The 15,304-nt window shown below is 37.9% G+C and overlaps 1 protein-coding gene across 1 annotated transcript in view; it reads right to left on the bottom strand.

The window, feature by feature from the left end:
* Positions 1 to 15,304, bottom strand: part of ERC2 (ELKS/RAB6-interacting/CAST family member 2) — a gene marked incomplete at both ends in the record, with an annotated part of 911,416 nt that overhangs the window by 455,201 nt on the left and 440,911 nt on the right. Inside the window, one exon of the mRNA XM_080828630.1 lies at positions 11,781 to 11,974. Within this exon, the coding sequence (XP_080684756.1) occupies positions 11,781 to 11,974 (194 nt within the window). The remainder of the gene's footprint in view (positions 1 to 11,780; positions 11,975 to 15,304) is intronic.

Here is a 15,304-nt window from a genome sequence, read left to right as displayed (position 1 = left end):
TTGAGCTGGTATTGTGGGTAATGAAGTGATAGAATTCACATTTCATAAGAAAAGCCATATAAAGGAAATAGATATTATTTTTCTAGAAAGTGATTTATAATAATACTGAGAAACTATTTTTTTAAAAAATTCCTTCCCCTTCTCAACATTTACAGAAAAGGCTAACATATCTTGAGAGATTTACTATTTGCTGATATTCATCCATATGGAAGTACCAACCAAAAGCCAGGAGTAGGTGAGAAATAGGGGGTGGGTTGGGGGAGGGGAATTTGGGGGATGGGGGGAAAGGAATGGTTAACCCTACCACCTTGGCATCTCTTCTTCTGGAGCCAAGACTTCTTAGGCCCACCTGGGACTCTCTCTTGATTTTGCTGTTGTTGTCACTGTTTTAACAGATCTGCAAGTTCAGAATGGTTTTACTCATCTCCAAGGAACCTCAGAAGCAATCTATACCAGAAAGCATTTCAACTACAATGCAAACTGTATTCCTCTATCTTCTTCACATTCTAGAGGATGCAGAGAGAGAGCCAGAGCAGCCACTCAAGAAAAAGTTAAAAAGTAAAAATAATAGAGCATAAAGACCTAGTTCTACAAATTGGAGCTGGCTCAGCAAAACATTAGCCATGGCAAGTCTTACCAAGGCCAGGTCGGAAAGGTGCAAGAACCAACCCCTGGCTACACCTCAAAGGTTCAAAAACATTTCCAAATATAGAATCCACTTTATGTTTGCAGGAGTTGTAAATCAGGGAAAACAACTTTTTCCATCCCCAATAAAATATTTGCACCCAAAGCAAAATCAACTGATTTCTGGCTTTCTACCAGTTCTGCTTGGGCATAAAATTTTCTGACACTTCACCAGAAATGTCAGCATTAGTATAAGGCAGCTAAAAGAGGGAAATAATTTTCTGACCTGTGGATAACCCCTTCAACCCCAACAGGAAAAGGAATTTTAAAAAACACCTGAAACCCAGCTTTTCCAGTTATTAGTATAAATGGGACAAACTATTTTTCTTAGTGGCCAAATCCTTCCTTATAGGAAGTGCTGGTCTTTGAATTCAGTGAGGGGAGGGGTCATGTCTGTTTTACTGCTATATTCCCAACACCCAGCTCTAACTCCCACATGCAGAAGGATTTCAATGAAGAGCCAAGAAAAGAGGGGGAAGGGGAGGAAGGGAGAGAGAAAGCAAAGGGAAGGAAAAGAAAGGAAGGTGGAAAGAAGGAATGAAAGACACTAGGGAAATAGGGAGATAAGAAAGGGAGGAAAAAGGGAAGGAAGAAGGAACAGAAGAGGGAACGAGAGAGAGAGGGAGAGAGGGAGGAAGAAAAGGAAATAAATCCAGAAGGAGATCTTTTCTCCTTTCCTTTTATCTGTGTCTTTATGTTTCTTGGACTTTCAAGCATCTGGCTCAATAAAAACCTGATCATATCTTTTCTTAGGGCTTCCTTTCTGAAGCTGTAAGATCACCAGTGCAGTCAACTCTGCTACCAGCAACTCTCCACGGGGACCAAGTAGAGGGTGGGAGGGGTGAGATGAAGTTAATGGAAGTTCCTCTCTTCAACAGTCATTTATTCAGCACACAGGAGTGTAACTGCCAGCCACCTCCAGTGTGTGGCACAACACCCCATGGAGTTGGAGACCCAGACAATGCTCAAGGAGGCCACCATCTACTAGGAGACACAGTGCTTAATTCAAGGTAGGCTTTAACACAGGCCAGGGAAAGGGTCAGATAAAGCTCTAAGAAGATCAAGGCAAAGGAAATTGCATCTGCCTGAGGAGCTCAGGAAAGGTTGAAGAGGTGACACCTAAGAAGGAACCAGCCCAAAGAAAGGGGATGGAGGACATGAATTTCAGGGCAAAGACAGAGGCTGGTGGCACAGCAGGCAGGACAGTATTTCCCCCAGTGCTTCATGGGGTATATTCTATGAACCTCATATTGGGGAAACCATGGATCCCACACAATTGCACAGGTGTCCCTACTGTGAGTCTTCTCAAAGATTTTAATGCAATTGGAGCAGAAGTGGCAAAAGATTCCATTTGCATATCAGAAAGGACTGGCTTTTAGGTGAAAAAAAAAAAAAACCACCCAATCTATTCACTTACTAGCTGTATTAACTTGAGCATAATATTTAACTTTGGTGAACTCCAGTTTTCTATTCTCCAACATGGAAGAATTGGTGGTCCCAACATCATATAGTTGTTTTGAGTAAATACTATATAAAAAGTGATTAATTCAGTGTTGGCACTTAGTTAATGCCCAGTATTATTTCTACTGCTTCTACTTCTACTTTTGTTATTTCCATTATTATTAAGATGGAGTGCATGATGAATGTAAAAATTAAGAATGTCATATACATTATTTCTTCAAAGAATTTGTCAGTTTTTCATCAGCTATTTTTTCAGAAATGCCAGGTCAGCACATAGTACCAGGCCTAGCACACAGTAGGTGCCTACTAGGTTGTCTATGGAGAGAATAGGGCAAGAACTGACCCTAGCAAAGAGCAAATTGCAGGACAGCAAGGGAATGCTCTAAGCAAGTTGTTTCTCATTATTTCTTTGGGCAACAGGCCTCTGTGGTCCAAGAGTAATGACTTCATCCTTTGCTAGAAGAATGAGAGATTGAGAGTGTAGTACTGAACTTTGGGGAAACATCACAAAGAGTTTATTTTGGTGGAAATGTTTTAAGTGACTCTGTTAACAATGAGCTCACACCTGCTGCCAGGCCCCAGCCATGAGCTGAAGCCTGCTTGTCAGGGAGATGCACACAGCCCACCACCAATTCCACTTCTGTGGGACATAAAAAGGGAGGATCCTAGAAGCCCTACTCCAAAAACAGCTCCTTCCTTTCCAAGAGGAGATATTGAGGCACAAACAAGGAAGTAGCTGACCCAGGATCCAAAGCAAATCAGAGGCTGGAAGAGCCCAGAAAGGCCCAAGCCTTCTAGTTTTACTTGGTCAGCTCTCTGGCAGGATTTTGAAGTGAATCCCAAAGGATACTTTTTATTTATTTATTTATTGGTCAGTTGCTGTATACATTTGTCTAGATGACTTCATCTGTCATAAGTCACAAGCTAATCTCACAAATACTTCCTAGAAATGAGCAAACTTCACACAAGCCCTCCCCTCGGAGTGCAATGCAGGGATCCTATTATATCTCTACAGCTTCCTACTGATTTTTGTGCAAAGAGATTCTTGACAGAAGTGGAGTTTTCTGGAGTGAGAATGTGAACAGGTCTGGAACATGACATTTGCATTTTACCAAACCAGATCCTTATTATATGTCTACCTGATTTCAACTACAGAGTCTATATAGAGTTTGTAAAGGAAATGAGGCCATTTAAAAAGGTAGCTGGAAGGGAAGATTTCCTATAGAGTCTAGCACAGAATAGAAGACCCAAGAGTAGGGCACCTGGGTGGCTCAGTGGGTTAAAGCCTCTGCCTTCGGCTCGGGTCATGATCCTGGCGTCCTGGGATCGAGCCCCGCATCGGGCTCTCTGCTCAGCGGGGAGCCTGCTTCCTCCCTTCTCTCTGCCTGCCTCTCTGCCTGCCTCTCTGCCTACTTGTGATTTGTCTGTCAAATAAATAAATAAAATCTTAAAAAAAAAAAAAAAAGAAGACCCAAGAGTTAGTCAAATTTTCAAACTTCAGATTGGGAGGTAGGGAGGTGCAGGATAGACTATAAAATTCTATAGTAAGAAAGACCATACATTTAAAATATATATATATATATGTGTTATGTGTATACACACATATATGTATATGCATACACACACAAATATATGTATCTCAACTGTGAGCCATATAAAGAAAGTGCATGGGCCAGAGATCCTGTATTCAATTCAATTGTTACATTTGTTTTCCCTTAAATATTCTTTCCTTTTTCAAGTTTTTATTAAATTCCAGTTACTTAACATACAGTATAATATTAGTCTTAGGTGTAGAACTTAGTGACTGATTCATCACTTATATACAACATCCAGTATTCATCACAAGTGTCTTCCTTAATACCCATCACCTAGTTAGCCCATCCCCCCATCCATCTCCTCTCCAGAATTGGTCCATTTCATTTTATTTTAACTGGTAAACTTGGAAGTGGTGGGAAAAAAGCAGAGTTAACTCTGGAAACTTGTCAAAGCTCAAGAAAGCTTCCAAGACCTATAGACATTTTTCTCCAGGAAAGTAGGGTTGCCCAATTCGTCTTACACTAAAAATATAACAAGAGGCCGTTGACAAGGATTGCATATTTTCTCCATTGTGTTCATTTGGGGCAAGAGGTTAAATGATATTGAAATGATCTGAATCTTAATTTGACCATATAGTTCCCGCAACTAGACTGGGACTGAACATTTTACCAAACCTAATCGACATACCAAGCCCCTTGTAGAAAGACCCCTTGGTACCCACAACCTCTCCCAGCCCTAATACTGTATCCTGTCTTCTGAGAGTCACAGTTCATGTTCAATTGCCATGAAACTGGAAAAAGCTAAATACTACACAGTACAGGTTTCTGACACATAAGACACAGCAGAATGCCTGTAGAACAAATCTAAAGGTCCTGGCAGGGAGCTTCAGGTGTGGGAGCCAAAGTGGTCCCTGGTCTCAAGGGCTTCAATATCAAGAGGAGCAGCAGAGGGAAGGCAAAACGAGAAAGAAAACAAAAAATACAGGCAAGGAGAAAAGCTTAAAGCTTCATTAAAGGAGTGCATCCAAAGCTTGGAGGAAAGATTTGGATGTGATGTAGCCAACCTCCTCCTCTCAAACCTTCATTATGATGTCTGTATCTCCACATAGGGGAACCAGAAAGTGAATTAATAGTTATTAGATTTTGGGTGAGAGCAGTTCTATAGGACCATGATTTTAACCCCTGTTTAGATCACAGGAGAACTCTTGAGAATGGGCTTCCTTCAGTGAGATGAAGTTTGTGGGACACCCACTGTGGTATGTGGAAATAGCAGAGATTTGGTTTCATTTTCAGGGACTATGCGCCACAGGGATTGGGAACAGGCAGTGGGACAAAACTGGTGTATGGGCAGGAGGACTCACTTTGAAATTATCTGCTACTGGCATAAATGAATTGGTCTGGTAGCTTAGGTGCTGAGCAGTGGATAGACACACAGGTACAGATACTGAATAAAGAGTAGAAAATAACATTGCTTGCCTCTCAAAGAGCAACTACACTAGCTATCAGCTTGAGTCTTTTTTTTTTTTTTTCCCCAAGACTTGGTAGCCCCAAATCATACCATGAGCACTGTCTGGTAAATGCATTGATTAAATGAAGAAATCACTAGATAGTACTGCATATTATTATAAGGAGAAGGCTTGCTTGACTTAAAGGAGAACCAGTTACTGACTTGGACTCCTACCTAAGAGGAATCAAATCTGGGATGCATTTCTAAAACAAAATATTCATTTTGCTTCTTAATATCAGGATGCATATAGTCAATGCTGAATCTAGTTTTACATTTGGTTCCATATGCTATGCCCTAGGTAATTAAAGTATGTCTTACGGCTAATAAAAATGAAGTTAAAAAGTCAAAAACCAAAACAATGACAGGAAATAACATGTGTGTACAATATGTTACCAACACACTGATAATTTTCAAAAGTGACTTTAAAAAAGTATCATAAATCTTTCAAAACACAGTGATTTATTAACCAAAAAGTCTGAGTGGTTTGCACTATTAAATTTAGCTTTTGAGTTTCTGTGTCACAGGCAGATCTTTTGTTCTCCTAGGTTAAATTTAGCATCCTGGATTTTGTTTTTTCCACTGCAACATGTTTTATCATCATACAGTCAATTTTCTGAGCTGCTTGGGAGAAATGCTCTAGAATTTCACTCTGATTTCTCTTAGTCGTTGTATAATCTGGGAATCAAAGGTATCGAATAATTCAACAGTGATTTACTTCCCATCTTCTTCTTTGCCCTTTCCCACCTATATGGCTTTCTCATAAAACAAACCTTCCCTAGGCATGGGATGAAATGGAAAAAAAAAAAAAAATGCGGTGGCCAGAGGAAAACCATTTCAGAAATGTGTTTGTTAAACAAGTGCAAGCAATAAATTGAGCTTAGGAGGGAAAGGCGGTTAGAAGAAAAACTGAAAGTACTGACCTGAGAGTCAAGCTGATTGGAGCAAGGGTGAAAGCAGCGATTTGGAGGATAAGCAGAAAAGAAAAGGGATAGCAAAAGAGAATAAAAGGAAGGAAATGCATTAGTTTTAAACATACAGCCAACAGATGTTATATTAGCAGGTTTTATAACCAAATGAAGGACAATAAAGCAACTTTTATCTGTTATTACCCCAAAAAGCCCTGGGCACACACTGTAAACTATTCTATTAAATATTACACATAGGAAACCAGTATCTGCTCTCATGCATTATCACTGTAAGCACTGGTGTGAACCAGAGGTGTGTTGTAGCAACGCAACAGCAGAATTTGCCCTCCTCTGGCGGAATATTCATAGGGACAGTTCCTATCTGTGTCCATACAAAATTGTATTATTTAATAAACTGAAAGTTACTAAGGTATTAGAGCTAGTGGTAAGCACTGATGTCGGAAAGATTTTATTTGAACCAGTAAGTTGGACGGTTATATCTTATGAGATGTTCTTCCTTCCTCCTTGAAAATCCAAAGGAGCTGAACAATTTGGCTTTCCGTTCAAAGATTTACATTTTACATGCTCACAAAGCACTGCACCTAGCAATGATCAAAGACACTGTGAGCAGGTCTTTGGGTGAGGAGCTGCCTGCCTATCAGCCTCCCAAGAGAGGACAGAGCAACTTCCAAAGTTGACAGTAATTTCTCTTCAGTTGTAAAAATGAGGATCATACTTCCATCCCTGAAAATATCCAGATGCTTGATAACTTATTTGTGCAAAAATATTTAAGATGCCCTTCTTATTGGTCAAAATAATAAAGTCCCAAATCCAAGCAAAAATTAAAAGAAAAAAAAGTGATGATCTTCAAGCTACCACAGGAGCATACAGTGGACATTTATTTTATGAATCTATTTAATGCTCTTTGTAAAACAACAAAGTGAATGAACAAATATGATACCAGTGATCTGCTCAAGGGGACCCCACCATTCCATACTATTAAAAAGTACTTTTAGGAGCACCTGGCTGGTTCAGTGAAAAGAGCATGTGATTCTTGATCTTGGGGTTGTAAGTTTGAGCTCCATGTTGCGTGCAGAGATTGCTTAAATAAATAAAACTTTAAAAAATTTAAAATAAATAAGAAGTAGTTTTAAGCATTTCACAGAGGAAGGAAAAACAAAATAAATCCTCAGACGAAAGCTTAAACAAGAACATTTCAAATGAAAACAGTGTTGATCAAAATGATAAAAATCAAAGAGAAAATTCAGGATTAAACACACGGTGAAAGCATTGGTCCAAAAATCCCTCATATCTGAAATCCCCCACACAGTATTTTGTGATCATGAACACACAACTGATTAAAAATAAGTTAGATCAAGCCATGATCATTGTGGGAACTTTGGCCCCAGCTGTTGCTTCAAATTCTTCTGGATCAGAGAGGTATATCAAACTGAGGTCTATGGCCAAGCTTTAGAGCATCCTAAATTGAAATAGCAAGCAAACATTTGAAATTAGTTGACTTTTCCAAGGATTCCTAGTTTTCATCAAATTCCCAAAGGCATCCGTGACCTTCCCCAAAGGGTTGGTAGGGATGGTGCAAAACTATCTGCCACTAGTTTCATTGAAATTTCTTCAAACACTTTATCAAATATAAATGGATATTTCTCAGCAAGAAGAGTTTATATCAAAACAAACAGAACTGGTATCAGGTTTCTTCAATGTATCATGAGACTTCTAGAACACAGTATCCCATTTTTCTAAATAAAGCTTTAGCTTACATTTTGTTAAAAGTGTTCTGAAAGGCATCAAAGAAATTATGTCATCACATTATTGAAAAAATTCAGAAGGAAAAATAATAGTCTGCTTCTCAACCTTAGATAAGGTGCTTTTAGGCATCTAAGATGATTTCTCAAGTGTCCGAATGTCTGATGGCATTAGTCAGTGATCCAGGTAATTAAGTGCTACCTGTTTTCTATTCTGACATTATGTCTTATGAGCAGAACCCCAAAGGACACATGCTGTTCTCCACAGTGGGGAGGGATGTGATCAAGGGCTTGATTTCCTGTCCCCTAGACAAATACCAACAAACCCCCTACTATATTTAGGATAATTACATGAATGGTCACCTGACTGATACCTTTCAGTGGCTGAGATGCAGAAACCTAGCGGCAGCAGAACTTGTTTGACAAGAAATCTGTTAGCCTCTCTCTTTCCCCTAAGGCAGAACTAATTCTGAAACTCTAAATAAAACTCAGAGCTGTTGATGGGCACTGACACAGAAAGACCACATATTTCACTCCCTTTAATGTTTGATTACCTATCAGATCATACAGCAGATGTGGTATCTAGCACCAGCAATCAAATAAAGACTTCAGCCTGATTTGGACCAACACATAGGGGTATGCTCAAGGCATCAAGGTCCTTCATCCACCTTGTGTCAACCTTCCCCAGAGTCCGTTCACTTGCAGAAGCTCCCTGCTGAGCCATCAGCATCAAGTGCAAAAGTTTATAGGAAAAACTGCACATGGGGACCACACTGGAGCAATATGCATTTTGAAAAGCAAAATGGTTAATGGCTGATGTAAAACATCCTTCACATGGAATTTAAGAGGTAAATGCATCCTTATAAGTGCCAGGCATATGTGATTTGGAATGTATACATTGTGAAAAAAATAAAAAATGGGAAGATTAGCAGAGTAGAAAGCAAACAAGAATTGCCCTCTGAGAGAGAAGTAGGCCAGCGTCAGTGTCATTTGAGTTATGCTATTCCTAACCCTGAACCTTTTGTTGCACATGACTGAAGTTCTGGAATATTTTAGAACACTCATTGCTTTTAAAAAGAAGTCTTTTCACTCTGGTAGGTCACGTTACAGACCAGAAACCACAAATTTATTTCAAGTTCAATTTTTTGGTTTTCAAAATCACAAACTTAATTGCAAACACTCCTCTATGAGTCCAAAATGGAGATATATGTCACACTGCTAAGAAATCTTTAGTTCCCCACATTACGAGGTAGGAATTTCGTAGTTTAAGCCAGAAAATGGAGATATTGCCCAATTTGAAAAGGGCTGCCTGACAAACAAGAAAGATGTTTTCGTCAGAATACACATGGAGCCCAGCAGATAATGCTTCAGAAAGTCAGGCCGAGGCTGAGCTCTTTTTTTCCCAAGAAACTTCCCCTCTTACTTTCCACCCCCGCCCCCAACCTCCTTTGGGCCTGGGCTGGGGCTGGATCTCAGACATTTCCCAGACTAAGTTCTGCTGTTGGACCCAAGACACAGGCAGGCAGAGAACTGGGACAGACTCAAGTCTCACCACACGTTTTATGAATTACAGTGCCTGGGAGGCATCAGCTTTAAGGAAAGGCAAAGGCAGAGATAAAGAAAATGTGCAGAAAGTACATAAAGATAAATGCCTGTAAAATCACTGTTGTTTTAATACATTCCATATTGAGGATATAAAAATGTGAATATTCTTGATGATTTAATGGCACTAGTGTCCAGCTAAGACCTGTTTGTCTAACTGGATGACTACACTATTTTTATGCAAAAATTTATAGTAGCTGATCCTGATTTTTCAGTTACAGTTTTGGGGAGCTTCAAAATGTGGGGCACATCACTTTCTCTCATGAAAGCTAATAAAGATGAGACAGATCTCCTGTGGCCCAGCAGCAATTCCTCTCTCTCTCTTTCTCTCTGCAGGCTATGTGGCTGTTCAGTGCTACTGGACTAACTTCTTCCTTCTGGCTCACTGTTGCACAGGATTGTTCTCAGTCACTAACCTGTTAGACCTGGGTTCAAATTCTGACTTTGAATCTTATAAACTCTGAAAGCTTTAGGAAGTTACATATAGTTAATTAATCTGTGTGAGTCATCATTTTCTCATCTATGCAATGAAGATAATGATACTTCCTGTATTGTGGGTAAGATTAAATGGTATACAGTATTACAGGTCAACTGCTCAGCAGAGCAGTAAGCACAAAAAATACATTATTATTATCATAATTACTATTCTAATATTATCTAAGGCATACACAATATTATGCTCATCAGAGGCTCACAGCTTTTCAGAACAATAGACTAGGAGTCAGGAAACATACATTAGAGTTTTGCCTATTTCTGACCACAGGACCAATCTCCAAGAGGTAATTCAACCTTTCAGGGTCTCAGTTTTCTCACCAATAAAAGAGATGTGATGGTAACGTCCCTGTGATTTAACATCAGCTTTTCAAGAAAAACTTTGGTCCTAATATATAATTCCAAAGTAGACATGTAGATATATCTAAAGTTAACTGTGTTTTTAAGAACCAATAAACTGGCAGAACATTCCCACATTTTAAAATTAAAATTAAGCCTTCAAGGATTTTAATTTGTACACTTATCTCGGGAAAAGAAATTCCTGACTTAATCACTAAAGTTGGTCACACTATATAAAAATCCAGTTATCATCAAACTAATACTAAGGTTCTTAAGTGAAATATTAATTGATTTAGAGTTTGAATATATTAAATACTATGCTAGAAAATGTTGAAAATTTTAGAGTTGACCTATCCATTTATCCTATCCTATCCTGGCCAATTAATACTGAGAATTTATTTGTTTCAGCATTCAATTATTCCTAATGATGTAACTACCCCACAAGGACTTGGCACCTGAAGAGTATAATACATTTTAAAAGATTGTTAGAGTCTTAAGGTCACATGGCTGGTACAAAGCAGAAGCAAAATTTGAATCCAGATCCTTCTGTCAGTAGAGCCCATGATCTTTCCACAGGTCACAGGGAGCTATTCTGCATATGTCTTAAAGTCCTGTCAGGCCTCACAAGAGTCTTGATCAGAGCTAGCAAACATTCACTGATTTATTCAAAATTTGTTCATCTCTTCCATATGGACTGAATCTAGGAAAGACAAATTCTGCCTTATTGCTGAACCAATAAGAAATCCTCAGAGGTAATGGAGTTACATAAGATTATTCAGAAATTCTTTCCTTATATGAAATATAGGAAAACGCATTGATAGAAAGCTTATTTTTAGAGTCTATCCTATATATAAATACAATATGGATATGATTTATCTGAAAATCTAAATACTCTGGAACCGTGATACAACCTTCTTTGTTTTTAGACAGAATTAGCTATCAGGTAGGACTGCCTTAGACTCTATTCAAACATATTTATTTAACAAATGTTGTAAGGTCCTATTAAAAGATACATCCCAGATGAATTTGTGTGCCAAAAAACATCGAAAGGATATGAGCTCCTTTCCCTATCTTGAATGAATTGCCAAATAACATTCTTTGCTTGAAACAAACCTAAACCACAAATGCTTGTCTTTCATGGGTAAAAACAAAACAAAACAAAGCTAAACTAAGCTTCCAAGTAGTCAGAGCCTCAATTTCTCACACACTTTATTGGCACACATGCTAGATGAGGGACATCACTCAAGAAACTTGGCCATTACTTTCTTAAACACTTAAGAAGTACACAAGCCCTCAAAAGATAAGCCAATTGCCTTCTTGAGTATCCCACAGAAACATAACGTCATCCCTAACAGGCCTATTCCTCACATATCACTCGTTTCCAACTTGAAATATGAATGTGCATTCCAAATCCACTACAACCTGTGATGGACAACTAAGCAAACCATGTTCACTCACTGCTGACAACTCACAACATGGCTGCAAAACTTACCTCTCAAGTTCTGCAATCTTCTTGTCCTTGTCATTCTTTTCATTCTCCACCTCCTTGAGGATCTCCAGCAACCGGTCAACTTCCGCTTGGGCCTTGCCGCACTCATCACGGTAGTAAGAGGCCTCTTTATCAAGTTGTTTTATTCGGTCTGCAAACTCGGGATTCATCCTGGAGTCATCTTCAATATTATGAGCCTTCAACATTATATTTTTAAAGAACGTAGTTAAGACAACAATTTAGGACAATAGGTACTGCAGTCACCAATGGTCCAGAAATTATCAATGGAGAAAAAATAATCATCATCAAGAATTATGGGTATACTGTCAGTTAAAAGGCAAAATGGAAAATCACATAATTCAGCTACTTCAGAACAACACTGATTTTAAATTATATTACAGTTTCACAGGAGAGTTTTTTTTTATTGTTAATATTTTGTTGCATTAATGTTACTACATTTGGGGTTTTTTTTTCCCCACCAAGAAATGGGGGATGAGTGTGGGGAGAGACTGTGACATCTTTATTCCTCATGCTTTGGCAAGCAGAACTAACACAATTCAACTCCTCACAGTTAAGGAGGTGATTCATACCAACAGCTTCCTTTTCCAGTAGAGAAACTGAGATAAAACAATATTAAATTATTTTTCTGAAAACTATCAAGGGTATATGTAAAGCCAGGTAACATGTAAGAGACTGGTTGACTGATGACTGAGTACTTCATCCCACTGAGAAATTTCAGCAGAAGATGTAGGTTGAAAGAAAGACTCACAAGTGAGGAAGGGCTTTCCAGCTAACAGTCATACCCATAAATTCTTGTTCTCTTAAGTAAATTTAACCTGAACCAGGAGGAGGATGAGCTAATTCATGAACAAGCACACAGACGAGAATCTGCAAACACATGCATGGGTGGGTGGCAGCTTCTCACACAAGAACATACACAGGCAACAACACAGCAACAACACTTCAGAATAATTTGCAGCCAAAGTATTTGTGGTTTTGTGTGTCTGAAAGTGTGTTATGGCTTTTTTTTTTCCCAAAATAAACTTTTGGCTGAAATATTCTCAGACAGATGAAAATAACACTGCACTGCAATGTTTTGCCTACCCCTTGTTTCCCATTATTCCTAAATGACTTCTTCAAAGAGTAGGCAGGGAAAAAACAAGTAGTTTAACAACAGTGCACATTAAACAGAGAAAGTTCAGAGAAGTCATATATGTATGTATCTCCAAAATCCATGGGTGAAATCATACAATGTTAACAATTTATTAGGACTTAGGTTGTTCTGCTGTCTTGCTATATAGAACAGATGTTCATTGTGTTTTTATATCTTTTTGTTTAACTTCAGGGAAAAAACAGGCAAGCAAGCTAGAGCTACCGTGGGGTTAAATGAATCATGCATGGTTAGAAAAATTAATACTAATAGAACTACTATTACAAGGTTGACAGTTTTTGCAATGATTTAGTTGAAAAAATTAAAAAATTAGTATATAAATAAATTTATTTATGACAAAATAATCATTTTTAGAATAATATTCTTGCATGTAACATATTATTTAAGCATGAGGATAGGAGGAAAGTAATGTTTCATGTTCTTTAACCTAAGATTTCTGTATCCAAGAAATAAACTCAAGTATGCAAAAAGAACTTGGAGAAATTTATCAATTCAATATACTACTATCAGGTACTAGTTTATTCCCTTTTACCAATATTTCTCGGAAAGCATTTATTTTTATTTACTTAGTATGTACATTAAACTTATTCTAATAGATTAGTGAGCTTTTTCAGTATAATTAAAATAATCTGAAAGAGAATCCTGAGCTAATATGCCTTTAGAAGTTTATTCATCTAACAATTTTATTTTAAATTGAAGTAATGAAAATTTAAATTTGTTAATTGCCACTTTTAAAATATAGGGTCGATATTCTAATTTAAAAGAAAATACTTCTATACCTATTTATATTTGTGATAAGAATCAATTCATTACTCTTGTATCAGAAAAGCACTGAAAATATAGTTTCAAAATTCCTAAGAAAAAGAAAACAAAATATTGATGTTAATTCTTTTCCACTTTTATGCCATATTACCATTATTTTATGGCAGCTGAGGAGCATTTCATGATATTATCTCAAACAACCTGACCAACAATACTAAGATCTTTAAAAAATAATTCAGGGACTGAACTGGAAACACACAAAACAAATATAAATATGCTTTCATTGCATGTCTCTGATTTGAATTAAGATTCCTTTCTTGACTCTGACTTAAAGATTCACAAAAAGCTAGCGGTTCTGTTAGCCACTGTGCTTTATTTTGGTTGTTTTTTTTCTTATGATTATGATTATGACTATTAATAAACAGGTACATAATTACTATTCATGAGACCTAGATTCTAAATTTAGCCCTGTGTCTTATGACTACTGTGGGCAAAGGAGTTGGCCTCTCCAAGGACAGAAAAAGCTACCATACAACAAACATTTGGAAGGTATTATTCATTTGTATTACTTATTATGAGCATTATTTTATGATATGCACCTCACTAGTGGGGCTTGTTATACAGCTAAGTTAATAGGTTTATTTAGTTTCTCATCAAGATACTACATATGTCTTAGAGAAGCCTCCCTGCTAGGCTTACAGAAAAAGCAGTCTGCTGGTAAACGGGTATCTGAGCACATTCTTTATTTCAGCTCTACGAAGAGAAGATAACCCAAGGCCAGCTTTCGACACTGGGTGAAATTAGGTGGGCTGGTAGTCTTTTCAATCGAACAAATGACTCATGGGATGTTTAGAAGTACAGAAAGTCTAGGAAAAGACATACCTGAATCTAGGCTGCTGTTGGCCTCATATGATATTAAAGTCAGATCATGTTATTAAAAGAGATCATAGCCACGTTTACAGTTAGTCTGGTATCTTTTAGATAATACTTGTAGGTGCTAATGATTCTTCCTCTTAAAAGAACAGGCAACCACAAGAATACCTTTGAGTTAAATAGATCTCCGTATCAATGATAAGTGCCAGAATTCCCTGAAGGGTTATTAAATAAATGTGTAAATAGATACCATTTAAAAACTGTTAATTCAATAGAAAGCTTTAAAAAAGAGTCATATAGAGGTGGATGAGTAACAGCTGCTTCAGGTCATCACTAGTATCCCAGCGAAGACTTAGGAGAGGAGAGTTTCTCATGACTGAACAGCTGGTGAATCCCTGATCCAACCTGAGTAGTGGGGGCAAAAGTCTCCACAGAATTTATAAAAGATATTGCAAATAACCACTTCTATTCAGCTTGAATCATTACTTTTCAGAGGAGGGCTGCAATTGTTAGCCAGTGTAGCATGAGTGTGATATACTATGATCTACAAACATGAGGGTTATACTATACTAAAGAAATACAGGAGGAAATGGAGCTTATAAAGCAACACTTCCAAGATATAAGGCCAGAGCCTCCTCTAAAAATGAAGTGAAAGAAGCACTGGGATGCCTGGGTGGCTCAGTTGGTTAAGCGGCTGCCTTCGGCTCGGGTCATGATCCCA

Source organism: Martes martes, assembly GCF_963455335.1.
Source record: "Martes martes genome assembly, chromosome: 1".
Classification (NCBI taxonomy): Eukaryota; Metazoa; Chordata; class Mammalia; order Carnivora; family Mustelidae; genus Martes; species Martes martes.
Note: the sequence above shows the minus strand (reverse complement) of the source record. Positions and strands in the feature narration are given on the sequence as shown.